Source organism: Borostomias antarcticus, assembly GCF_949987555.1.
Source record: "Borostomias antarcticus genome assembly, chromosome: 18".
NCBI lineage: Eukaryota > Metazoa > Chordata > Actinopteri > Stomiiformes > Stomiidae > Borostomias > Borostomias antarcticus.
This window is the reverse complement of record NC_140251.1, coordinates 20,058,014-20,085,991: the sequence shown is the minus strand read 5'-3', so window position 1 is coordinate 20,085,991 and position 27,978 is coordinate 20,058,014. Positions and strand designations below refer to the sequence as shown.

The 27,978-nt window shown below is 46.9% G+C and overlaps 1 protein-coding gene across 1 annotated transcript in view; it reads right to left on the bottom strand.

Moving 5' to 3' along the window:
* The window catches only part of celsr1b (cadherin EGF LAG seven-pass G-type receptor 1b), a gene marked incomplete at both ends in the record, with an annotated part of 101,309 nt that overhangs the window by 24,969 nt on the left and 48,362 nt on the right, over positions 1 to 27,978 (bottom strand). Inside the window, 19 exons of the mRNA XM_084452832.1 lie at positions 1,443 to 1,643; positions 2,034 to 2,160; positions 4,537 to 4,704; positions 6,322 to 6,529; positions 6,749 to 6,886; positions 7,184 to 7,367; positions 9,516 to 9,725; positions 10,024 to 10,118; positions 10,383 to 10,484; positions 10,822 to 11,005; positions 11,681 to 11,801; positions 12,826 to 12,967; positions 13,539 to 13,713; positions 14,779 to 14,892; positions 15,999 to 16,184; positions 16,998 to 17,164; positions 21,678 to 21,803; positions 22,902 to 23,065; positions 24,913 to 25,070. Coding sequence (XP_084308958.1) covers positions 1,443 to 1,643; positions 2,034 to 2,160; positions 4,537 to 4,704; positions 6,322 to 6,529; positions 6,749 to 6,886; positions 7,184 to 7,367; positions 9,516 to 9,725; positions 10,024 to 10,118; positions 10,383 to 10,484; positions 10,822 to 11,005; positions 11,681 to 11,801; positions 12,826 to 12,967; positions 13,539 to 13,713; positions 14,779 to 14,892; positions 15,999 to 16,184; positions 16,998 to 17,164; positions 21,678 to 21,803; positions 22,902 to 23,065; positions 24,913 to 25,070 — 2,970 coding nt within the window. The remainder of the gene's footprint in view (positions 1 to 1,442; positions 1,644 to 2,033; positions 2,161 to 4,536; positions 4,705 to 6,321; positions 6,530 to 6,748; positions 6,887 to 7,183; positions 7,368 to 9,515; positions 9,726 to 10,023; positions 10,119 to 10,382; positions 10,485 to 10,821; positions 11,006 to 11,680; positions 11,802 to 12,825; positions 12,968 to 13,538; positions 13,714 to 14,778; positions 14,893 to 15,998; positions 16,185 to 16,997; positions 17,165 to 21,677; positions 21,804 to 22,901; positions 23,066 to 24,912; positions 25,071 to 27,978) is intronic.

Sequence of the window (27,978 nt, the reverse complement as noted above, 5' to 3'; positions counted from 1 at the left end):
TCATCAGGCCTAATATTACTGTTTCACATCAAAAAAACGTTTACTCCATCAGAGAGGGATTCAGATGACCACTGCAAAGGGCTGGGTATCGGTACTCGATACCTTGTAGTACTGCATCGAAACAAACTGATACCAAGTAGCATCGAAACGTCTTCAGTCAAACCACTACTTCATTCGATCCTTTTTGTATTGAGATCTAGGAAAAAATGACGTTGTAATATGGTCCAGTCACCGCAAGCGTTCTTCAATTTAATGCGACGCGTGATTGGCCCGTTACGGCAGACAGCTACAATCCGTCTGGTGAAATCGACTGCAACTGCGAGTTGTTGACACAGTTTAGCACGCTGAGGTAATGCCACCAAAACGCTCAGTTATACTACACACCTGTGGCGTATAGTAAAAATAAATGCATAAAAATGCGGATTTCCCCCATTACCTAGCTAGCTAGCTAGCATTAGCAACCCTACTGTAATGCATTGCTTAGTGCATTGGTTACTTAGTGGTATTTTTAACTTCTGTAGCAGCGAAATGTGTTTAGGCTAACGTTATTAACTAATGTTATGCTTAATGTTAAGACCCCCCTAGGCCTACTGCCACCACAACTGCTACTGCTGATGTTGCCACCCCCGGCAGCAGCCTTGACACACCGTTCACATTAGCTGCAAGGTCACGGATGACTAAAACATGTGTAGTCACTGTCAGTAGTTATATTGTAATAAATACAGTTTGATACTCTTTTAAACACTTTCAAAGTGTATTCTTGCAAAAAAATATTTGAATGTGGGAGGATTGATGGCATTTTACACAACTGAATGCTTCCGTTTACATTATGGTTATGGAATGGAAAAAATGCAAAAAAGAAATTCAAAGTATCGATTGAAGTATCCAATTGGTATCGGTATCACTTTAAGGGTACTGGTATTGGTACTGGTATCGTAATTTTTGAAATGCTACCCAGCAATGATGCCCTATGCAAATGTTTCCACTACTTTATCTAAATGGACTGAACCTTCTATTCTGTGGCAGTGACTCGTCATATTCACCCAGCGTGACTTCCAGGTGCAAGCAACCCTTTACAGTCAGAATACTCCCTCACCAGCGGTGGCCAGCGACAGACCTCCCCAGAGTTCGGCATTTCTGTTCAAAGTCATCGTTAATTTAGGTCGTTCCACTAGCCCACTAAATTGCCATTTCGTTTCACTTCATTATTCAGTCCGGACAAGCTCCATTGCAGCTGAAATGGGCTTTGCCAACGAGGGAGTCCTCAGTGATTAGTTCATCCCCTAACCAATCACAGAGTTTGACATCGCAATCAAAGGGCCAGGCTGGAATTCCAACCGAATCATTCTGGACAAGAGCCTTCCCAGACCCTGAATCGCATTTTGAAAATGTGAAAATTGAAGAGGGCGTGCGTTTCAGGCTAGCGTTCCACAGGACCCTACCGCGTTCTCCGTCTGGTTGATTCCGAAGAGGAAGACGAGCTGGGAGAGGAAGATGGAGGCCACCAGGTTCTTGTGGATGCTGTGCAGGTTGGAGCGCAGCGTGCGGAGGAGGGCCAGCAGGAGGAAGGTGATGAGGAGGGCCACCAGCGAGGTCGAGACCGTGGTGTACGTGATGACCTTGAGGGGCAGGACATCTCCGTGCTGAGGGAGGGGGTGAGACAGGTCAGAGTTCAAGGGTCAAGCTGGACATTTCCATACTCAGCGAGGGAAAGAGACAGGTCAAGGTTCAGGGGTCTGGCTGGGAAAAGATTGTGGCCAGCCAGCTCTCCAACTCTAATATCACTTGATCAGTACTACACCCAAACTGGAGACCAGTACCTCATCCTTACTCATCCAGTGAATGAAGAGAGTAGAGTACCATGAAACATCCTGCAGTTGATCACAGTTGGACATCATGAAATACCGGGTGATTAATAAATAAATGATGGCAGCCACTCAACTGTAAAAGTTGAGATGGACTGTTGGTTTGGATGTATTATAATGGTTTGAATGGCCTCTGCAGAAGGTCTGGTTAGGAGGGCGATGTCGTACCTCTCTCTTGGAGATGTCCATGAGTACAGCAGAGCTGGTCATGTGACTGCACTGGCAGCTGATGTGGGTGTTGTTCCTGGACACCAGCTCACAGCCCTTGGCAGACCAGCCTCCTGTCCCTCCAATCCTGGGGCCCACAGAGACACAGGTCAGGAGAGGTCAGGAGATGTTAGGAGAGGTCAGTCGATGTTAGGGGATGTTAGGAGATGTTAGGAGAGGTCAGGAGATGTTAGGGGATGTTAGGAGAGGTCAGGAGATGTTAGGAGAGGTCAGGAGAGGTCAGGAGATGTTAGGAGATGTTAGGAGATGTTAGGAGAGGTCAGGAGATGTTAGGAGATGTTAGGAGATGTTAGGAGAGGTCAGGAGATGTTAGGAGATGTGAGGGGATGTTAGGAGATGTTAGGAGAGGTCAGGAGATGTTAGGAGATGTTAGGGGATGTTAGGGGATGTCAGGAGATGTTAGGAGATGTTAGGAGAGGTTAGGAGAGATCCAGGGATTTTAGGAGATGTTAGGAGAGGTCAGGAGATGTTAGGAGAGGTCAGGAGATGTTAGGAGATGTTAGGAGAGGTCAGGAGAGGTCAGGAGATGTTAGGAGAGGTCAGGAGATGTTAGGAGATGTTAGGAGAGGTCAGGAGAGGTCAGGAGATGTTAGGAGAGGTCAGGAGATGTTAGTAGATGTTAGGAGAGGTCAGGAGAGGTCAGGAGATGTTAGGAGAGGTCAGGAGATGTTAGGAGATAGAGCAGAGTAGAGTAGAGCAGAGTAGATCAGAGTAGAACAAAAAAAGTAGAACAGAGCAGAGAAGAACTGAGTAGAGTAGAACATAGTAGGGTAGGACAGAGCACAGTAGAGTAGAGAAGAGCAGAACAGAGTAGAGCAGAGTAGAGTAGAACAGAGTAGAGTAGGACAGAGAAGAGCAGAGCAGAGTAGAGTAGAGTAGAGTAGAGCAGAGTACAGTAGAACAGAGTAGAGTAGGACAGAGCAGAGCAGAGCAGAGCAGAGTAGAGTAGAGTAGAGTAGAGTAGAGCAGAACAGAGTAGAGTAGAGCAGAGAAGAGCAGAGCAGAGCAGAGTAGAGTAGAACAGAGTAGAACAGAGTAGAGTAGAGTAGAGTAGAGCAGAGTAGAGTAGAGTAGAGTAGAGTAGAGTAGAGTAGAGTAGAGTAGAGTAGAGCAGAGTAGAGTAGAGTAGAGTAGAGTAGAGCAGAGTAGGGCAAAGCAGAGCAGAGCAGAGCAGAGGAGAGGAGAGTAGAGTAGAGCAGAGCAGAGCAGAGTAGAGCAGAGCAGAGCAGAGCAGAGTAGAGTAGAGTAGAGTAGAGTAGAGTAGAGCAGAGCAGAGTAGAGTAGAGCAGAGCAGAGTAGAGTAGAACAGAGTAGAGTAGAGTAGAACAGAGTAGAACAGAGTAGAGTAGAGCAGAGCAGAGCAGAGTAGAGTAGAGTAGAGTAGAGTAGAGTAGAGTAGAGTAGAGCAGAGCAGAGCAGAGCAGAGTAGAGTAGAGTAGAGTAGAGTAGAGTAGAGTAGAGCAGAGTAGAGTAGAGTAGAGCAGAGTAGAGTAGAGTACAGTAGAACAGAGTAGAACAGAGCAGAGTAGAGTAGAGCAGAGTAGAGTAGAGTAGAGTAGAACAGAGTAGAGCAGAGCAGAGCAGAGTAGAGTAGAGTAGAGTAGAGTAGAACAGAGTAGAGTAGAGTAGAGTAGAGTAGAGTAGAACAGAGTAGAACAGAGTAGAGTACAGTAGAGTAGAGCAGAGCAGAGTAGAGTAGAGTAGAGTAGAGTAGAGTAGAGTAGAGTAGAGTAGAGCAGAGTAGAGTAGAGTAGAGTAGAGCAGAGTAGAGCAGAGCAGAGTAGAACAGAGTAGAGTAGAGTAGAGCAGAGTAGAGCAGAGTAGAACAGAGTAGAGTAGAGCAGAGCAGAGTAGAGTAGAGTAGAGTAGAGCAGAGTAGAACAGAGCAGAGTAGAACAGAGTAGAGTAGAGTAGAGCAGAGCAGAGTAGAGCAGAGCAGAGTAGAACAGAGTAGAGTAGAGTAGAGTAGAGTAGAGTAGAGTAGAGTAGAGTAGAGTAGAGTAGAGTAGAGTAGAGCAGAGTAGAACAGAGTAGAGTAGAGTAGAGTAGAGTCGAGTAGAGCAGAGTAGAGTAGAACAGAGTAGAGTAGAGTAGAGTAGAGTAGAGTAGAGTAGAGCAGAGCAGATTAGAGTAGAGTAGAGTAGAGTAGAGTAGAGCAGAGCAGAGCAGAGTAGAACAGAGTAGAGCAGAGCAAAGCAGAGCAGAGCAGAGCAGAGCAGAGTAGAGTAGAGTAGAGCAGAGCAGAGTAGAACAGAGTAGAGTAGAGCAGAGTAGAACAGAGTAGAGCAGAGCAGAGCAGAGCAGAGCAGAGCAGAGCAGAGTAGAGTAGAGCAGAGCAGAGCAGAGCAGAGTAGAGTAGAGTAGAGTAGAGTAGAGTAGAGTAGAGTGAAGTGGAGTGGAGTAGAGTAGAGAATGTAATAGTACTAGGGATGTCCATCATTACGTGATAGAGTGGTTCCAGTAGACACACACAGGTTTGGTCCTCTCCTCTGTCTGCAGGAGTCTGTGCTCCAGCGTGACGGGGCGCTCTAGAGGGCCGGGCAGGGGAACGCCCCCCATGTGGACCACCGTGCTCACCAGGGGAGAGTTGATGACCGGCCTGTTAGGGAGCCTGGACACAGAGTCACACACACACACACACACACACACACACACGCACACATACGCACGTACACACACGCACACACACATACACACACACACAGACGCACACGCATACGCAGGGTGAATATACAGTTGTAAGAGTTGTGGAACCCATAGAGTTCAGCCGTGCCAAAGAGTAAATATTTGGACAGACTGCACGCATACATTTACCACTGTGGACATTATTCCCTTTCAGTTGACATGCACACACACAGATAAGCTACAGTATATATCTCTATATGATGAACCATGGGTTTCACAGCTCATATGCACGTTTTAAGCTACATTAAACTAAACACCTTTGGTGAGAATGAAGAGAAAATGTAAACGAGCTCCCATTCAATAGCATTAGCATAGCTGGTCTACTGTGATAGCAGAGTTGGTGGGATACTAAAGCCAGATCCAAATGGCTGCCTTTTCCTGGCATCTCTGTTGCCTCAGAGTCAGTTCACTTTCAAGTGTAATAATACGTACTGAAGCAATAACTCACTCGAAGATTGTGGTATATGGCCAATATACCCCGGGTTGTGCTGCGGTCATAGGCCGAGGCGCAGCCGAGTCGACCAGCACAACCTGTGGTATGTTAGCCATATATCACAACCTTCAAGTTAGTTATTGCTTTTATACAATGGTTGCATAATCGGGAAACATTTATGGAATAAATACCGACTATTTCAGTGTCTTAATATTGATTTTAGTGAACTCCGTTAAGAAAGGTAGTTCCTAAAACTACCCACGTTGCTACAGAGTTTCAAAATGACGAACAATGAGCCAACAACCAAAATGAATACTTCTGACCCACCTAGCTAGCCATGAACGAAGTGCAGCCTACCTTTGCTGTGCAACTGCGAATTACAAAAGTGGTGATGATAAACCAAGGAGTGGTAGGCTACAGGACGGATAGAACTCAAAATTGACATTGAGTGTTTCCACTTTTCTTGAGTAGAAACCGTAATGTAACCAACAGACCGTTATGCAATGGAATTAACGTTTTTACAGGCAGTAATAATTGGTGCAATAATATTCCCCATAAAACGATAAAGAGGCTTTGCCCGTAGTATATCGTGGCTTATACAACGGCTCTTAACCAATCAGATTGCGAGGTCGGAACTACCCATTGTATAAACATATATATATAAATATAAATATAAAATATAACCAGCGAGCAAATCACAGGTAAAGGTATCACTCAGTAAATGCTGTCAGCTGGCATTAAGTTGCCTATATCTCTCTCGAGTGTTATTGCTTAAATATATCCAATCTCTTAGTCCTCCAATAAATCTCAATGTGACTTCTCACTACCAGGAGAAGCTACCTCAGAATTTTCACTATCAGGAGACGTTAACTCAGGGTTTTCACTGTAGTACTAGTGGAAGTTACTTCAGGCTACCAGTAGAAGTTACCTCAGGCTTCTCACTACCAGTAGAAGTTACCTCAGGCTTCTCACTACCAATAGAAGGTACCTCAGGCTACCAGTAGAAGGTATATCAGGCTTCTCACCACCAGTAGAAGTTACCTGAGGCTACCAGTAGAAGTTACCTCAGGCTACCAGTAGAAGTTACCTCAGGCTACCAGTAGAAGTTACCTCAGGCTTCTGCGATCGTGATCGTAGTTCTCGGGCAGAAGCTGTCCAAGAGTTCTGTAGATGATCACCACGGCAACGGGGAGTGGGCCTTGGACCTGGGCATGGCGTTTCGTCTTAACGGAGGCCGTCTGAGATTCTGTGTGATTGACCGGGGCGGGGTCAGTCTGGACAGCCGGCGCCATGTCTGTGGTTGTCACCATGGGAACTGCTATATTGACACCCACAAAAAGTTTTTATTCTTTTTTAGACGTGAAGAATGTGAATGACTGAACACACATGGCATCAATATGGACTCCAGATACAGTAAGAGGATGGCCTTTGTTCTAAAAAGCAAAAAAAAGTAACTACCTAATGAAGTAATTTTTTTTTCCAGAAACTTTGATGGATGAACTTGGCACTCCAAAACTCTACTACTATACTACTATACCTTTGACCTGCTCTGTCTGTGAGGGGAATTCTGGGAAGAGGGCGGAGGACTCCAGGTCTTTGGGATAGGGGCCCTGGATCTCCCCGAAGCGAGGAATCTTCTCTGGGCTGGACGGGTCCAGGTTATCCACTGAGAGAACTGGGCATGGAGAGGAGGAACATCGATCATGCTTAGAATCACAGGTGGTTTTAGACAGGTGAGTATTTTAAGGTCATATACAGTACTGTACACTGTACAGTATATATATTTTTGTATTTCTCCAAAACACTGCACCCCAAAATGAAAATGACCATAACTGTAAAGTATATCAACTGTCCTCTGGTATTAGGCAGGACTGACTGTTATGTTCTGCTATTTGATTTTTGATTTATTTGAACTTTTCTCTACTCTAAGCCTACGGGGAGAGACCGTGATGTGTTCTGCGGATGAACTCACTCATGTTGTCTGTGACGATGGTGAAGGGTTTCTGGTAGATCCTCCTGGTGTTCTGGGCCAGGTTGTGAGCGTACGCCTCAAAGCTCCTGAGCAGTTGGGCCGTACCACCCTCAGAGCGCTGGATCTGCTCCCAGTGACCCTGGTTGTCCCGGTCCAAGATGGCGCTGGCCACTCTGACAATGTTCTAGAACCATCACACAAGCAGTCACACTGACAGTCCATCCACACATTCAGTCTCCTGGTGTCTGCACACTGCCCCAACCAACATCGACCAACACCAATGTTGGATTGGTGTACCATGTCTGTTGGTGACTGTTGGTGTCGGTTGGCTGGATTTTGCAGCTGAATTTTAAACTGCCAACATTCTAACAACTGACAACTTTAGAAGGCTGGGTGTTGGAAGTTGGTTGGTTATTGGTTGGGGCCATGTGCAGGAACCATTAATATAGTTGTGATAACTAGGTATCCTATTTCACACATTTTGAGTGAACAACTGCATATTAATCCCCAAACAACCGAGAACAAATAAACTAGTAGAGAAAGGAAACAAAAGGAAGGAAAGAAATCTGTCCTTGAACAGGTCGAGGGTGATGGAGCAGACATAACCCGACTCACAGCTGTGATCTGGGCGCCTACCATCCCTGGAGAGCCCAGCTCCTATTGGCCCGATCACCCAACACCCTCTCACCTTATTGGTCCTTAACCCCCCTAAACCCTTCCAGCTGCACCTCCTGGCATCACAAATGAATGAGCCGGGGATCAGTGCCAGGAATGCACACTGTTAGCGGTTAGCTTATCCGCCAGCGTTGCTCTCCTGGTCATGACCCTAATAAAGCTGATGTGGATGTGGCTAATCGCTGGGCTGTATTACTTACACTTAATCCCCCCCCAGGCTCCACTCAGTTAGCCTGTATCACATTCCCATTTCCCCATTCCCTACAGGAGAGGAGAAACTTCCAAGTTGGAAAACAGGATCTTGGTGAACCTGTACCAGCTTTAAGCAGGATCTTAAGCAAGTTTGGTCTTAACGTCGCTAAATTCCCAGAGCAGTTTAGTCAAACAATGTGGCTCATTCTTCAAGACTTTTAATAACTCTTAAAAACTGTTAGAGTTCTGCTCAGAAAACCTTGCTAATCGTTTTGTCAATAAACCATCTAAGGAACCCGAAAACTAAACACTTTGCAACCATCAGCAGGATATACTACAGTGCTGTAAATGTTCAATAAGTGGCTTGGTGCGTTACGACGTCGCCTCACAGCAAGAAGGTCCTGGGTTTGATTCCCGCATTGCTTAACTTCCGGCCCTTTCTGTGTGGAGTTTGCATGTTCTCCCCGTGCTCACTCGGGTTCATAGAACCACAATATAAAAACATGCAGTTGAACAAATGCTCTTCAGTCCAGACCAGGACATGGACTGAGCACTTGGACTTGGTCCACTGAAGAGGCTGGCCCCTGTTCCCGGCTGCCCCTGGAGGAGGACAGCTTGGACAGGAGAAATGCAGAGGATTAATTCCAACGGCGACTGCTGATGCGGTGTTTGTGTGTTTTGTGTCGCCTCTGACTCACGCGTGTGTTCCGTGTGGCGAATAAACAACCCTCTTTGTTCCAGTAATTGTTATAAAGAGCCCAACATACATATGGAGTCAAACAGCTCCACGGGTATTTCCACACAAGCTGAATCCCAAATCGCGCACTTGGGCGAAATGCAGAGCACTCGCGGCCTTGTGGCCTTACATGCGCGTTCCCGCTAAGTCCACAAGGGCTCAGGGTAGTCCCAAAACGGAATTGCTAGGTCCACAAGTGCGCCAATGCCGCCATTTTGCGCACTTTAACCGCACTTACCGAAAGTCCGCAATTTCGTGGACTTAGGAGCAGAAAATACCCACAGCCCACCGCGTCTCATGTGACACAGTGCTTGAGTGCATCTGAGTCATGATCCGAGTGCATCACACATAAATGATGACATTTGCCGATAACACAACATTTATCTTGAAATCCACATGCTGCAAACATATCCCACCCAACATCATTTTGAAATTATTATTAAATTAAAACAGACGTAAGTCGGCCCATTTGCAGAGCCGAGCGGCGAGCTGAGGAGCGCGTCAGAGCAGCCTCTGCGTCAGAGGGACGCGGCAGCCAATGAAAACAAAGTGGGAGGGGCATTGAGCTAAACTTGGCACGCCGCTGGAAGTGCTGTCCCATTTAATTCACGGCCCTGCACCCTCTGGCCCTTCCAGCTGACGTCAATTAAGTGCTCAGGCCTCAGGCCGCAAGTGCGAGGGGCCGCAAGGGGGGTTTGCGCACTCAGATTGGGACTCAGCTAAACTCACCTCATGGAACAGCGCGTCGCGCGTGGCGGCCATGTTGAATCCCTGCTGCTGGCTCTCGTACTGCAGCAGCCGGGTCAGAAGGCTGTAGGCCGTCATCACGTCCTTGCCCCGGAGCGCCGCCGTGCGATTGGTGGCGTCCTGCAGCCTGCTGGTCAAGCCCCTCGACCTCTCGCCATCCATCCTGGAACCGTTGCCGTGAAGCTCCTCGTCCTGAAGGTCACACAAAGGTCAGACAGGGGACAAAGGTGAGTAGCATAAGGAAAACACATACAATAACAGTGTTGTAGTGTTACAATATATACTTTGATTGATTGATTGATTGGTTGGTTGATTGATTGATTGGTTAATTTTTTGTATAGAGTCAGTCATGCACCACCAAAAACGAGAATGGGCTCACCCTGCTGAATGTTTCTATCTTCCAGACAAGGCAGTGTTCATGCTACTGACCTCTACAGAGTAGACATGGTACTGACCTCTGACCTGTAGACAGAGCGGACGTGGTACTGACCTCTTTCTGTAGCTGGGAGAAGGTGAGGGAGGTGCAGTTGAAGAGGTCTGGAGGAAGCCAGCCGTGGTCATCGCTGCAGTGGCGGACAGCAGTGCCTGGACATGGAAGGAGGGGAGAAAACTGACGTTATCAAGTACAGAAAATTCATCTTTATTCAAATTGCATCAACATCCGTTAGAGTACAAGGCTTATTCAGTCGGACAAATTAAAAAAAATAAGTTGGGAGGAATTGATAGCAGAAGTTAGTTTAGAGCTTAGTACTGTATATCATCATACTATTAACCTTCACAACCACTATCAATATAGGATGTGAGGCTGTACTATTGTAGGCTACTGTGCTTCTTCTTGGCTTACTGTACCTGTGGAGTCTTTGGGACACTTCATGGCAGCAGGTTGTCCAAACTGGGTCTTGGGCCACCAGATCCCTTCATCAAAGGCCTTGGGGCAGCCTTCATACACAACTGGTACAAGAAGAAAGTAAAGTTAACAACTTGACAAACAGCAAGCACCAAAACCATGTGAGTCAGCGAACCAGTGATTGACTCTGTGACCCATGTGTGTATGTGCAGTGTGTGTGTGCGTGTGTGTGTGTATGTACAGTGTGTGTGTGTGTGTGTGTGTACAGTGTGTGTGTGTATGTACAGTGTGTGTGTGTGTGTGTGTGTGTGTATGCGTGCATGCGTGTGTGAGTGGTTGGGCATTACCCTCTCATCTCTGAGTGAGGGAGTAACTACCTGAATTAATGATGAACGAACAAGCGGATTAGTAAACGACCAACGGCTGGCCACGCCCACGTACCCACGCAGCCGCCGGCGCTGACCTCGGCGAAGGGGTTGTCACAGCGGTTACACTGGCGGCCGATCACGCCCGTCCTGCAGAGGCACTGGCCTGTGTGGGGGTCACAGGCGCGAGACAGGGCGCCCAGCTGGAAGCAGTCGCAGGGGTAGCAGATGGCCCCCCCCCCCGGCCGGTAGTAGTTATCCTGGGGGAGGGACACCCAGAGGGCTAAGCGGGACTTATGGTGCGTTCAAGACAACTCGGAACTCGGAAATTCCCAAGTCGGGAATCCCAACCCCCGACGTCATTGCATTCATGACGATTTTAACTCGGGAGAAAAAAGTAAGTCATGTAACGCGTACGTTAGCTAACGTTAGCTAGCAAAACAGCTGGCTAGCTTATTTGCACAGATTACATTGTGAAGACAACACTCCAAAACAAACCTTGTTAAAGTTTTTTGATGTTCTCTTTTCGGGAAAACAAAATAGATTTTCACAGCTTTCTACTGCGAACATCAAAGTTCAGATTTAACAACCTCCTTGGGTGTTTCAGACCACTTCATAGGTTTTTTAAATCACATTAAGAGCATCACAACACTTTAACTGGGTTGACATTCAAACACCCTCCAAACACCAGGTCTTAGCTTGGGTGCTCAACTTTTATGGTCTCAACACACAACTATAGTGTTTTGAACCACTTTTTTTATAGTGTAGCATAGCAAATATTATAGGATATAGCAAATATTATAGGATATAGCAAATATCATAGCATAAATAGCATAGCACAAAGCATGAAATATAAAAAACACAGCAAGGCATATAAAATATTCATTGAACACATGTTTCCCAACACATAAGTGGTTTGTGTGGTTTTGTCTTACCTTACAGCGGCATTCTCCGGTGGTCTTGTTACAGTCTCGATAAAAGCCTCGGGTGACATCACAGTTACAGGGACCGCACACTGGGCTGCCCCACCAGCCCCGAGCGCACGGCAGGCTGGCTCTAGATCAGCAGTTAGAACACTCGTTAGAACACACGTTAGTTTAAAGAACCAGCTAGAATTCAGCTGACCACAACCAGAACACACATCACATAGTGTATGGATCCCAATGTTCAGAGACTGTTTAGGCCTATTTTGAGGGGTCCCTATGGGTGTCTATCTACAGATGTCCAAATGAGCAACCAACTATCAACCAACTATCAACCAACTATCAACTAACTATCAACTAACCATCAACTAACCATCAACTAACTATCAACTAACTATCAACTAACCATCAACTAACCATCAACAAACTATGAACCTCAATGTTGCAGTACTGGTTTGGTGGATAGAGAACTGGTTTAGTTCGGGGTTAGTGCAAAACCAAACTAAGGGCAAAGAAAATACACAATCTAAGAGCCCAATATGATCCATCCAACAGGATCCAAACACCTTCCATCACTGCCCAGCAAAGTGATAACAAATGTTTCCTTGGAGTTGCTTGGATTTTGGATCAACATAAAGAAAAGCTGACAGAGGGGTTGTCAGGAAGTGTGTGAGTGCAGAAGCTGAAACCTGACTGGAGGAAACACCTTCCAGATACAGTATGAATGCTTCCTGAATCACGCCTGAGTCGTGTCTGCGCTCAGATCCGCTCTGGTTTCTACGCTCGATTGATAAATCAGGGTCACTATGTGTGTGTATGTGTACTGTATCTACATCTGTGTTGTTTGTGTGTGTATATATATAAGGTTATTAGTGTTAGTGTGTGTGTGTGTGTGTGTGTGTGTGTGTGTGTGTGTGCGTGTGTGTGTGTGTGTGTGTGTGTGCGTGTGTGTGTGACTGACTTGTGCTGGCAGTACTGGCCGTAGTAGCTGTGTGTGTGTGTGTGTGTGTGTGTGCGTGTGTGTGTGTGTGTGTGTGTGTGTGTGCGTGTGTGTGTGTGACTGACTTGTGCTGGCAGTACTGGTTGTAGTAGCTGTGTGTGTGTGTGTGTGTGTGTGTGTGTGTGTGTGTGTGTGTGTGCGTGCGTGCGTGACTGACTTGTGTTGGCAGTACTGGCCGTAGTAGGTGTGACCACACTGGCAGCTGTATCCGTGGGCGGAGCTGGGCTGGTGGACGCAGGTGGACACGTGTTGACAGGGATTCAGGAGACATGCGTCCACACAGTCCCTCCCAAAGTACCCTGGGAAATGAAGGCAAGAGAAGTGTCTCAACATTCAGCTGATGATGGATGAGTATGTGGGTGTTTCTGTGCCTCACATACTGTATTGTCATCAATCTACAAAACATACATGTTGTTGTGGCAACCCAGGGCCATTGCTCCCCAAAATGGCCGCCACAAAATGGACACCGACCGGGACTACAGGCTCCAAAAAATGGGCGCCCACCCCGAGAATACAGTTCCCATAACCCCTCAGGCTGGGGGATTGGGAGCTGACTGATCACACCTGAGCTGACTGGGGCTGATCCGGCACACCTGAACTGAGTCACCAATCAGCAAGGGAAGGACTGGTCTCAAAAACCCACGAGCCAGGAGAGTTTGGGGAAAGGGGAGAGGCTGCTACCTGCCTCCCTGACTGAACTTTGGATTTATGTGAATCTTTTGGTTTGTGAAGTTGGAGTTAAGTGTGTTACAAGAGCTGATCCACGGTCTACTGCTGCAAACCGGCACCGGCACAGGGCCGGTGTGGTGTCCCAGAGCCAGGGCAGGCTTACCGGGCTGGCAGACACAGGTGTGTGAGCTCCAGGCTTACCGGGCTGGCAGACACAGGTGTGTGAGCTCCAGGTGTCCAGGCAGCGGCTGTGCGCTGGGCAGACGTTGGAGCTGCACGGGTTGGCGACGCGGCAGCCCTTCTCCACGCCGACCTTCTGTCCCTGGAGCATGTTGACGTTGGCCAGGTTAGTGGAGGTCTCACCCATACGCACACCCTGGGGACGCAGGTCAGGATGGGTCAGGTCAGGTGAGGACAGGACAGGACAGGTCAGGTTGGTGTTACCGTCAAATTGTTTGGTTGTCAATGATGGTTTGAATTCATCTTTGATCCATAGCCTAGACTCTTGAAGTCATTTTGGTGGTCAAATTGTCAGTACTGGTGTTAGCGTTGCATTCAGTAGTTGAAAAGCAGCACATCTGGAGAACCTTAACTGATAAAGAGGGCTAAGATGTTGAAATGAAATGTAAAATGATTTTCACACACCTCATTATTAGGTTTTAGTTTGAGAACCTGGATAAAGACCCTTTGACCAGGCTTCCTAAAGCTTCAGAGGCCATGGGTGGTTCATGGTAGAGGTCTTCTCGGGTCTAAAATGTGGACCCGAAACCGAGATGGACCCGAGACATTTGTTCTGAGATCCGACTAAATCCGATCATTTAAAAAAAAAAAAAAAAGTATACCGGACCCGATTTTGTCCGAGAGCAGGAGTAGGACAGAGACCCGAGTCGGATCGGATCGGGTATTTTACAGATCTGACAGGCAGTAGTAGCAAGTAGCAGTAGCATTAATCGCTTAGGCTGTCACGGCTCTTAGCTTGCATGCTCTTGCATCACAGTTGGATGGAATTGCGATTTATCCTCTCAATCTCGACAGGATCAATCGCTGTTTTGTCAGGCTGTGATGTGGCAGCATGGAAATGAAACGGCCGTAAATAAATAAGGTTATACAAAGCTGCCGCTAGGTTTGACCTCTTTATATTCATTTTCATTCAGCTTATTTTTCACAAGTGGCTGCCGTGTCTCCGCTCGCGTCACGCCCGCGGTCTCACTGAATTCGCGTCATGCGTTTCTCTCGGGTATTACGCATAATGATAAACAGACCCGGGAGCCGAGGTGAAAGAAACGGATCCACCCGAACCCAATTGACCATAATAAAATTAAATTAATTAATTAAATAAACATAAATGTGGACCCGGACCTGTACGGGTCTCGGGACCGGTTCGGGTCCTCTGGGATTTACCCGACCCGTGAAGACCTCTAGTTCGTGGTCCGAGCCTCACCTGCATGCAGCCTCTGAGGCCGGCCACCACGGTCCCGTCCTTCTTCAGCAGGCCTCCCACAAAGAGGCTCCGCAGCCTCAGACCTGGCAGCTCGTTACCGATCTCCACCGACCGCTACGGAACAGACCGTCAACACCGTTACACCTCTACGGAACAGACAGTCAACACCGTTACACCTCTACGGAACAGACAGTCAACACCGTTACACCGCTACGGAACAGACAGTCAACACCGTTACACCGCTACGGAACAGACAGTCAACACCGTTACACCGCTAGGGAACAGACAGTCAACACCGTTACACCGCTAGGGAACAGACAGTCAACACCGTTACACCTCTACAGAACAGACAGTCAACACCGTTACACCTCTACAGAACAGACAGTCAACACTGTTACACCTCTACAGAACAGACAGTCAACACCGTTACTCTCTACAGAACAGACAGTCAACACGTTACACCTCTACAGAACAGACAGTCAACACCGTTACTCTCTACAGAACAGACAGTCAACACCGTTACACCTCTACAGAACAGACAGTCAACACCATTACACCTCTACGGAACAGACAGTCAACACCGTTACACCTCTACAGAACAGACAGTCAACACCGTTACACCGCTACAGAACCGACAGTCAACACCGTTACACCGCTACGGAACAGACAGTCAACACCGTTACACCGCTACGGAACAGACAGTCAACACCGTTACACCTCTACAGAACAGACAGTCAACACCGTTACTCCTCTACAGAACAGACACAGTCAACACTGTTAACCCTTTACAGAACAGACAGTCAACACCATTACAACTCTACAGAACAGACAGTCAACACCATTACAACTCTACAGAACAGTCAACACCATTACGCCTCTACAGAAGACAGTCAACACCGTTACACCTCCACAGAACAGTCAACACCGTTACCCCTCCACAGAACAGTCAACACCGTTACCCCTCTACAGAACAGTCAACACCATTACACCTCTACAGAACAGTCAACACCATTACACCTCTACAGAACAGTCAACACCGTTACCCCTCTACAGAACAGACAGTCAACACCGTTACCCCTCTACAGAACAGACAGTCAACACCGTTACCCCTCTACAGAACACAGTCAACACCATTACCCCTCTACAGAAGAGACAGTCAACACCGTTACTCTCTACAGAACAGACCCAGCTAGAGAGTGTGCGGCGTTGTGAGCGCGTACCTGGAACATGCCGTAGTCCAGAGCCACCTTGGCCAGGTACTTGATGTCCTTCCCATCCTTGACGCTCTTCAGCTCCACCAGAACGTGGTGCCACTGGCCGTCGTCCACGCGCACCTGGGGGAAGTCCAGCAACGCCACGCGCTTCACGCCAAGAAACACCTGGAAACGCACGTGTCTGCCGCTGAGCTGAGGAACCAACAGAGAAGAGAGAGAGTCACTAGAATGAACCGCCCATCGATGTCAGGACAGCAGAGTCGCTGCCCATGTTTTCACTGCAGGCTCAAAACCCACCTTTTCAAGAAGTACTCCCAGGATGCTCCCTCTACTCTGACACTTTCCCTTTAGCACTAGATTATTCTCTTAGGGTGTATTCACACAGACACTAGTTAGTGCGCACCAAACGAGCTTTGGGCCCGAGAGCGCTTCGTTTAGGCCTGTGTGAACAGCGCACCAAAACAGCCGCACCGAGACCCTCCAGAAGGGGTGGTCTCGGAGCGGCTTCAACCGAATTCTTGTGCGCACCAGTTATGGTGTGAAAGGGCGCAACCTCAGACCGACGCAACCACCTTGTGCACGCCACATGTTTGACCTTAAAAGTTTTTCATGACGCTCTTGCACCCGCCCCCAGAAAGATATTGACCAATGACAGCACTGAGCCTTTTCATGTGACTTGTGGTGCTGCATTTGGACCAGAGTAAAGAAAGTGCTGTGTGAAAGCGAACTGCAGTAGCTGAGAAATGAAAACAATGTATCACTTCCGTTTTTGGTGCGCATCAATGGTGCACACTAACATATGTGAATACGCCCTGAGTCACTTGTTTAGAAAGGAGATGTACTTGTGAGTTCTGGCGAGTAGTAGTACACTGACTACCTCCGTTAAATGCAATTATTCTAAATCGCTTTGGATAAAAGCGTCTGCTAAATGACTGTAATGTAATGTAGTCAGTCTACTGAAGTGTGTTATTGTATAACAGTCTAAGCTGAGGGCTGGCTACTCACCAGGAGGTGCATTCTGGAGAAGTCCCCAGCATTGGCCTGGAGGAGCGTTCCTGAGCCCTGCCTGGTGCGGAACATCAGGCCCAGGTACCAGGGGATGGAGATGGTGACCTCAGGCTCGCGCCACCACACCAGGGCCTGGCCGTCAAAGCGCTGGGGGGAAGGCATGACTGGGGCGGGGCACAGGCGGAGGAGAACGTCATCCACATACAAACATACACTCACATTCACTTTGTAGTCACATTCACAATGTAGTCACATTCACTATGTAGTCACACTCACTATGCAGTCACATTCACTATGTAGTCACATTCACAATGTAGTCACACTCACTATGTAGTCACATTCACAATGTAGTCACACTCACTATGTAGTCACACTCACTATGTAGTCACATTCACTATGTAGTCACACTCACTATGTAGTCACATTCACTATGCAGTCACATTCACTATGTAGTCACACTCACTATGTAGTCACATGCACTATGTAGTCACACTCACTATGTAGTCACATTCACTATGTAGTCGCATTCACCATGTAATCACACTCACTATGTAGTCACACTCACTATGTAGTCACACTCACTATGTAGTCACACTCACTATGTAGTCACATTCATGTATGTTCAGGGAAACAACACGGACACATCCAAACGCTGCCCTGTTAGATGAATTAGATGTATTTGAATGTATGAATCAAATTTTTGATGATTCTCATTCTGATTTATAGTTCTCAGTTGAACAGAGTCAACCTTGCGAGATCATGAGTTGCACTGGTTGTTATTTGTACAGCCAGCTTCAAAATTAGGCCAACGTAAGCTTTTAGAAAATGTAAAGCCTTTTAAAATGTGATCTCCTTTTCATTAGGAAGGTAGAAATATGACTTTACTTTAATGGTTAACAGTCAAATATTAGTGCTTGAAGAAATGTATAGCAGAAACCGACATTTCCTGAAAACTCCATAACCTCGGTCTGTCTATAAAGACCTCAAAAATTGTCTTTGGGAGTAACACTCGAGTCACAACTAGCAGAAGCCTTTGTGCATTATGGTTTGTGTGAGGTATACCTCTGCATGAAGAACTTCTAGATCATCGGATCAAGAGTCTTAGTCAGACCTAGGGCTGCTCGATTAATCGGATTTTAATCTAGATTAAGATTTGGGCTGTCAACGATCATTAAAACAAAATAATCGCCATAAAACGATTTAGCACAAATCAAGCGCACCCTACACTGCAGAGCTATACTGTGCTTGACCCCTCCCCCACCCCCCAAAGCCCCAAAACAAACACTTTAGTTCAGAGCGAGTTGTCAATCGAGGCGCGCGCATGCTCCTCTCGAACAAAACATGACAAGAAGAAGATTATGGCAGCAGAAAGAGAGGTGGACAAGAGAGCTAAAACAACGTCAGTGGTGTGGAAACACTATGGGTTCGCGGAGACAGATTTGGACCAAGTTGACACGGTGTGTAAAATTTGCTACGCAGTCGTAGCTGCCCCTCAAAGTAGCCCTTCTCAGTCCCATTGTCGCATGCTCGCTCGCTCGCTCACACTTTTTAAAAATAAATCGGTGTCGGCCTATTTAGGAGAGGCGCTCATATTTACGCTCATATTCACATATTTAAGTGTCAGATAAACATGAAACTTCACTTACCTAAGCAAAATGGTCTATTTTAACAAATGCTGGGTTTTGAAGCCTCGGTGCTACCATTAAATAACTTATTTAGACGCGTTCTGTCCTAGTGAAATTATTTTTCCGAGGTAGTCTTCTTCTGTGGTGGTGGCGGTGCTTTCAAGCTTCTTTATTTATCAGTTTTGGCACTTTTATTTATTTATTTATCAAGGTTCACTATATATATAAGTCAATGTATAATTTGGTTTGTTAAGAAAATGTCAAAACTTTTGATTTAAAAAAGAAAAAAAGAATAATCGTGTTAAATAATCGTGATCTCAATATCAATCAAAATAATCGTGATTATGATTTTTGCCATAATCGAGCAGCCCTAGTCAGACCTCTCTCCACACTGTTTACGCAGTGCCAGCGCTGGAGAAAAGTCTGGCTGGACTTTACAATTCGGGGATGGGGGGGGGGGATGCTGTATTTCTTTAAACCAATCACAATCGTCTTGAGCAGCTCGGTTGCTATGCTAGGTTGTTGTTGTTTCACAGTGAAGGGATCTTTAAAAACGGCAACGCGCAGATAGCAGAAGGGGAGGAGTCTGGATTGAATCTGATTGGCCAGGACAATATCCGTGGCCACAGGCAGTAATAAACCCAATGACGAGGCCTATCTCCAAAACCTACATCCGGTCAGCAGATCGCCAACAAGATGAGGTGGTCATGTGACATCAGGAAGTGACAGTTGCTACGGTATGTGGGGTTGTAGTTGTGTGGTATTATGTGTATGTGAGGAATGTAGTAGGAGTGTCAAGAGGTTTCATTCACAGGAAGCTCAGACATTGACCTCGAGAGTCTGCTTCCTTTTGGCTAGCCTCTCACACACACACACTCTCACATACTCACACACGCGCGCGCGCGCGCACACACACTCACACTCACGCACACACACTCTCTCACACATTCTCTCTCACACACACACACTCTCACACATTCTCTCACACACACACACACACACACACACACACTCACTCACTCACGCGCGGACACACACTCTCACAAACAAACCCACACACACACACACACACACTCTCTCTCTCTCTCTCACACACACACACTTTCACACACTCTCACAAACACACACACTCTCACTCTCTCTCTCTCACACACACACACACACACCCACACACACACACACACACGCACGCACGCACGCACACACACGCGCGCGGACACACACACTCTCACAAACCCACACACACACACTCTCTCTCTCTCTCTCACACACACACACACACACTTTCACACACTCTCACAAACACACACACTCTCACTCTCTCTCTCTCACACACACACACACGCACACACGCGCGGACACACACACACTCACACACGCGCGGACACTAGTGTTGTCACGATACTGGAATTTCTAACTTCGATACGATACCTTGAAAAGTATCGATACTCGATACCATTTTCGATACCACGGGGAGAAATTGACAACATTGAGGGCATAAAATTTTCGATTTTTTGACCTGCTGAAAGCAGACTGTCTTCCTCAGCCTCGACAGCGCTCCAGACACACGGTCTATATCCAGGCCCTTGCTAATGGCTAGGTGTAGGTTGTGCCCAAAGCAGGGGACCCATGTGAAGTCCTGCTGAAATGCTTTCTTGTTATTTGAGGCATTATCAGTGGTGATGCCAGCCATATTTGACATGTCCAGCTCCCATGTTTCATGTACCATCTCCTCCAACGCCTCCCTCAAGCTGTCCCCTGTGTGCTCTGAGTGCAGCCCAACACAGCCCAAACACCAGCTCTGTATGTCCCAGGATTCTGTTATAAACTGCAGAGTTACTGCCATGAATGTGGATGTGGCCCTGCTGGTCCACAGGTCAGTGGTGCATGAAAAGAAGGGTTTCCCCCCCCAAGGCTCTCCATGATTTTATCTTTTGTTTCATTGTATAGGGCGGGGATTTCAGTGTACATGAAATGATTCCGTGAAGGAAGGGCATACTTGTTATTTAACTGTCCAAGAAGTTGTCTGAACCCAGGTTTCTCAACAGTATACACGGGGACCTGATCCATGCATATGTACTCTGCTACAGCCCTGTTCAGTTTCTTGGCTTCATTTGATTTTGCATCATACTTTCTTTGTATTAGCTTCACGTTAGCTATCTTATCTACCGCCCCCCCCCCCCCCCCCCCACACACACAGTCAATGCGGCGTTTCGATAGCAAGCTCATGGATGTATTAAACTAGAGTTCATGTATTAAACTAAAGTTAATAGTTTACTGGGCCATTTTGTTTAATGTTTCAGTGATGTTGAAAGTGGAGCTGTCACCCTCTCTAAATTCTTTATAGAGATCCGCGTGTCGGTCCTAGAGGTGTTTTGCTAAATTTGTTGTGTTTGCACCTTTCGTTGGCACTACTCTGGAACAACGCTTGCAAATGGGCTTCGTGGCATCTTTAGCTTTTCCTTCGTCATTTGCTTCAAACCCGAAGTACTTCCAAACAGCACTTCTGCTGTTTTCTTTATCCACGAGTCGCGGAGGCTCTGCACTTGCCATCTTCGGAGCGAGTGAGAGGATTTGTTGGGAGGGGGAGGGGGCGGGGCAGGGCAATGTGTGCAAAGCAGCAGCGTGTGTGCCTGTGTGTCAACAACTCGCTGTAGGAGAGAAGACAGAGCGAGAAAGCCAGCTGGTATCGATAGTGTGGAAAATATCGATATTGCGGGAAATTAGTATTGAAACTGTTTTAAATATTCAGAATCGATATGAATCGAAAAATCGATATTTTTGACAACACTAGCGGACACACACACACACACCCTCACACACACACACCCTCACAAACAAACCCACACACACACTCTCTCTCTCACATACACACACACACACACACACACACACTTTCACACACTCTCACAAACACACACACTCTCATTCTCTCTCTCTCACACACACACACACACACACACACACTCTCTCACACACACACACACACACACTCTCACTCTCTCTCGCACACACACACACACACACACACACACTCCCAGAGACCCTTTACCTTGCTCGCAGTTCTTCCCTCCGTAGCCCAGAGGACAGTCACAGGCGTAGCTGCCCCACTTGTTCACACACACACCGTGGTTCTGACACACCGCATCGCTGCACAAGTCCCTCTTCGCTGCGCATCCTGAATGACAAGAAACACGTCTGGAACCGATGCCGGCCTCACACCAACCCACTTCTCATCATCATCATCATCATCATCCCACATCATCACCTCACACCAACCCACTTCTCATCATCATCATCATCATCATCCCACATCATCACCTCACACCAACCCACTTCTCATCATCATCATCATCATCATCATCATCATCCCACATCATCACCTCACACCAACCCACTTCTCAACTCACATATTTCCATTGTCGGAATAGAATCATGAGAAAGGAAAAAAAACTCTGTACCCTGCTGATAACGGGTTCTGCCCCCAGATTGAACTGAAACAGAGCCTGGTCTGACCTCTGACCTGCAGTAGTGTATAAAGAGACTGGGTTGACCTCTGACCTGCAGTAGTGTATAAAGAGACTGGGCTGACCTCTGACCTGCAGTAGTGTATAAAGAGACTGGGCTGACCTCTGACCTGCAGTAGTGTATAAAGAGACTGGGTTGACCTCTGACCTGCAGTAGTGTATAAAGAGACTGGGCTGACCTCTGACCTGCAGTAGTGTATAAAGAGACTGGGCTGACCTCTGACCTGCAGTAGTGTATAAAGAGACCGGGTTGACCTCTGACCTGCAGTAGTGTATAAAGAGACTGGGCTGACCTCTGACCTGCAGTAGTGTATAAAGAGACTGGGTTGACCTCTGACCTGCTGTAGTGTATAAAGAGACTGGGTTGACCTCTGACCTGCTGTAGTGTATAAAGAGACTGGGTTGACCTCTGACCTGCAGTAGTGTATAAAGAGACTGGGCTGACCTCTGACCTGCAGTAGTGTATAAAGAGACTGGGTTGACCTCTGACCTGCAGTAGTGTATAAAGAGACTGGGTTGACCTCTGACCTGCAGTAGTGTATAAAGAGACTGGGCTGACCTCTGACCTGCAGTAGTGTATAAAGAGACTGGTTTGACCTCTGACCTGCAGTAGTGTATAAAGAGACTGGTTTGACCTCTGACCTGCAGTAGTGTATAAAGAGACTGGGCTGACCTCTGACCTGCAGTAGTGTATAAAGAGACTGGGCTGACCTCTGACCTGCAGTAGTGTATAAAGAGACTGGGCTGACCTGCATCAGTGCCGTTGTTAGCGATGTAGCTGTCCATGTCCACGGGCTGGCTGTCGATAGTCAGGTCTCTGATGCAACCAACAAAGTCCCGGTTCCTCACAGGGAAATCTTCTGGAAGGTTGGGAACGCCGCCCAGGAGCAGCGGTCCGGTCAGGTCCAGAGATCTGCAGGAGGGAGGAGGAGAAATCATCCTTATCACTGGGACGGACATTCATACCTACATCATCCTTATCATAGGGATGGACATTCATACCTACATCATCCTTATCATAGGGATGCTCATTCATACCTACATCATCCTTATCACAGGGATGGACATTCATACCTACATCATCCTTATCACTGGGAGGGACATTCATACCTACATCATCCTTATCATAGGGATGGACATTCATACCTACATCATCCTTATCACAGGGACGGACATTCATACCTACATCATCCTTATCACTGGGACGGACATTCATACCTACATCATCCTTATCATAGGGATGGACATTCATACCTACATCATCCTTATCATAGGGATGGACATTCATACCTACATCATCCTTATCATAGGGATGGACATTCATACCTACATCATCCTTATCATAGGGATGCTCATTCATACCTACATCATCCTTATCATAGGGATGGACATTCATATCTACATCATCCTTATCATAGGGATGCTCATTCATACCTACATCATCCTTATCATAGGGATGGACATTCATACCTACATCATCCTTATCATAGGGATGGACATTCATACCTACATCATCCTTATCATAGGGATGGACATTCATACCTACATCATCCTTATCATAGGGATGGACATTCATACCTACATCATCCTTATCATAGGGATGGACATTCATACCTACATCATCCTTATCACAGGGATGCTCATTCATACCCATCTATCAATATTGTTGAGGGAGGGAGAGAGACGAGATGCACAACAAAATTGCATATCACAAATGTGTTGTATTATATATCACTCGCTATAAAACATAAGCAGTCAAATTGATGCATAAGCTGACCACATACTGTAATGCACATAGTGTACAGTATAAGCCTCTCAAAACTATTCTTAAAACTCTCTGAAAGACTTTCACATTTCATAACAGCTGCTCTATTGTGTTGTCTTGTGATTAATACCCCAAACCAAATGGGGTCAGAATTTGAATTTGAATAAGAGCGGGCAGACACAGGGATTTGAATAGAAATCTCTTTGTTTAAGGAGTGAATAAAGTCCAATGGCGTTCTGCATATTATGGAGAAGTTAGAGTATTATAAGAATATTTCGTGGGCAAAATGATTTCTTTCTTTCAAGAATAAAAGAGTGGTGTGAATAGGAGCTGCTCTGAGTGAGAGAGGCTGAGTCACACAGAGCCTGGTGACAGTACTGAACACAGAGGCCGGGCAGCGTGACGTCAGAGAGCCTGGTGACAGTACTGAACACAGAGGCCAGGCAGCGTGACGTCAGAGAGCCTGGTGACACTACTGAACACAGAGGCCAGGCAGCGTGACGTCAGAGAGCCTGGTGACACTACTGAACACAGAGGCCAGGCAGCGTGTCGTCAGAGAGCCTGGTGACACTACTGAACACAGAGGCCAGGCAGCGTGACGTCACAGAGCCTGGTGACACTACTGAACACAGAGGCCAGGCAGCGTGACGTCACAGAGCCTGGTGACAGTACTGAACACAGAGGCCAGGCAGCGTGACGTCAGAGAGCCTGGTGACACTACTGAATACAGAGGCCGGGCAAACTACACAGACTACACAAACTACACACACAGACTACACAAACTACACACACAGACTACACAAACTACACACACAGACCACACAAACTACACACACAGACTACACAAACTACACACAGACTACACAAACTACACACACAGACTACACAAACTACACACAGAGACTACACAAACTACACACACAGACTACACAAACTACACACACAGACTACACTTTCATGTTCAAACACACACACACACACACACACACACTCACTTCTTCTGTCCTGTCTGGGTGCCCTGGGCGGCACACGAGTAGTTCCCGATCTGGCCTCCGAAGCGTATCGCCATGGCGATGTCACAGTCGTCCACGGCGATGACCGCCACCTTCTCACCCGAGGGTCCGTGGGGCATGCCGAGGCGGCCGATGTTGGGCTGGAACGAGACGGAGATCACATGACCACAACCATGGCTGACCACAGAAATCACATGACCACGACCGTGGCTGACCACATAAATCACATGACCACAGAAATCACATGACCACAACCGTGGCTGACCACAGAAATCACATGACCACAGAAATCACATGACCACGACCGTTGCTGACCACAGAGAAGGCAGAGTTCTGGGTACATGTTAATATTCTAGAGTGTCTTTCTTCCCTGTTCACTTCCTGATCTGCTCTGGTCAGCTGATCTGAGCAGAGCGCTGTAGGGAGGCTATCCAATCAGGATCCGATTCCATGACCTCAGTGAGTGTAAATTGAGGAGATGAGGAGGTTTGTAAGAACACATTTAAGAAGACACTTAAGAAGATATTTTTGAATGAGGTCCATTGTTCTTTCTTGCATCATTCTTCAATTCTTCAATTGAAGTATTCTAGGCTCAAAATCACAGTCTTTGAACATGGACGCACACGGTTATGGAGACGGCTAACCAGAGATTGGTTAACTTGACGGCTGAAACCCCTATCTGCCATTGTGGAGCTGGAAAAGTCGTATCTGGTTAACTGAACCCAGACTGGGAGGTTCAGGCTAGAGTTCTGCACACCTGCTTCCTGGAACAGCCCTCAGGAGTGTTCATGGGCATTCAGTCTCATCAGCGTGTCAAAAATGTTCTGGGGAACTTAATAATTGTCATTTTGGAGTCTCCATAATTATGTCAACCTGTAAATTCATCAACATAGCACCCATAAAGTGTATTTTTCATACTCTTGCGAATAAAATGAACCCACACTTCAAATAGACCACAAATGCCTGCGCTCCTCATCTGTGTCACTGCCAGAAGCAGACTAGATAGTTGGCAGTGATGCTACTGGAGCTCTCTGGTGTCTAGCACTCTCACGGTGGGAATTATGGTCTGGCAAACTGACACTTTTCCAATCAGACACGCAGACCTCCCGTTTGAAAACGCTAACTCCCGTCTGGGTGCAGATAGCTCGACACAGTGAAAGTATCTTAAAGCTATACTTGAAAATGTGTAATCCTATTTGATCAGTACATCGTTGAGAGCGATTTTAGTGCCTGTTTTCTAGTGTAGTTACTGAGATAGCATTCCACTCCCTTGGTTAGCAATCTGAGTGAAGCTAGTGGGAATAAACACAGCATGAAGAGTCTATTTATCGCTCAGTGAAACCCAGACACAGTGCATTGTGGGTCCTAATTGGATTATGAGAGTGGGACCATGGCGGGTGAGGAGATACCAGAGCCAGAGGACTCCGTGTCAAAACTCCCCCGGGGACGCCAGTTTCCAGCCAGCGCCAACAACAATGGGAGCTGTCGTCAGCAGCCTCCAAATCACATCACAGCCCCGCCCATTTTAGAGCTTCTGCTAGGCCACCTGGTTCTCCCCGAACCTGCTCCATCCAGGGACATCATCCCCTCTGTGTGGGCGAAAGAGATAACGATAAAGGCTTGGCGTGCTGCTATGTGACCATAGGTCTAGTGCGTGAGTGTGTGTGTGTGTGTGTGTGCGTGTGTGTGTGCGCTAAATGACTTTCCTGTTATAGCACAGCCTTGACCAAGCATGAAAAAAGAGTGTTAAAAGAAACAGATGTCAGAAGGTTGATAGCTCGGTAACTGGGAAGCTGCTGATGAAAGCATGGATGAAAACACTAGAGTTGTATGGGGATTTGTGATTGGTGGAAACAGTAAATAATTGTATGGGGATTTGTGATTGGTAGGAAAGCCAGATAATCTTTCTTTTTTATTCAGCATACAGAGAGCAGCCAAGGAAACGTGCTATCATACTCTGCTCTGTAGAGAACATGCAAGATGACCTCTCACTAGAACTGACTGAGCATAGTTCACATAATAATGTGGAAGATTGTTTCATTTTTCTAGATTGTTTCATGTTTCTTGTTTCATGTTTGTCTAATGGCAATCCCTCTATTTATATTAAACTAGTATTAACCAAGTTTAAGATACCCTGTGGGGTTATTGAATACTGTACTGTACTATACTGTATACTGTCCCTCCTGTAAATCATTATCCACTTGTGTCGGTACAGTATGTTGCCAGGAATAGGATGAATAGATCAGCTTACAGGGATTTCACACTTTATACTGTAAGTTCACCTGTTGAACAAGCCATGCCAAAGGATGAGGTCACTACCTAAGTCAGAGTAGTCTCCTCTAGCCTTACATAAGCCCTGCTGTATCATGAACTCACATCTGTGTAAACATTGCGGTATGGGTTACTAGTCCTCTTTCTCACATGTTCCCGAGCCCAGCCTCGGGACAGGCCATGTGTTCTTCTATTGTCCAGCGCATGCACACCAGGCTCGTATCAACGCTATACGTTACAGTCACCAACCTGTCACAGCGAGAGTCTCTCTTTGTCAAAGTAAGTTTCTTCTTCAGTGAAGAGAGACGAGCGATATAGCGTTACATCTGGATCTTTGCTCTGTGGTGTTGTTCTCATGTTTGAAACAAATGCCAGAGTGAGAGGATAGAGAGATAGATGGTGTCCTCCTCACGCTAGAGTCCACATTGAGCACTAGCTAGTAAGATCCAGACCTTCCAGTCGGAAAGTCTGGAGACTGTTGTCTGGGTTGGGACCGGACTCAAGTGCACGACTTGGGAGGCAGTTGAAAAGTGCAAAACCCGGATCGGCGTACTGCGCTGGCTGCTTCCAGCAATGTTCAGCTACTGTGTTGGACACTTCCAGCAATGTTCAGCTACTGTGTTGGACACTTCCAGCGATGTTCAGCTACTGTGCTGGACACTTCCAGCAGATGACCTGTTTGAGGAGATGAGCGTATGGCGCACCATTGTCTGGAAATTACACCCATCTAACAGACGATTCAGAGAACTTAATCTCAGCAACACATATGCTCCTGAT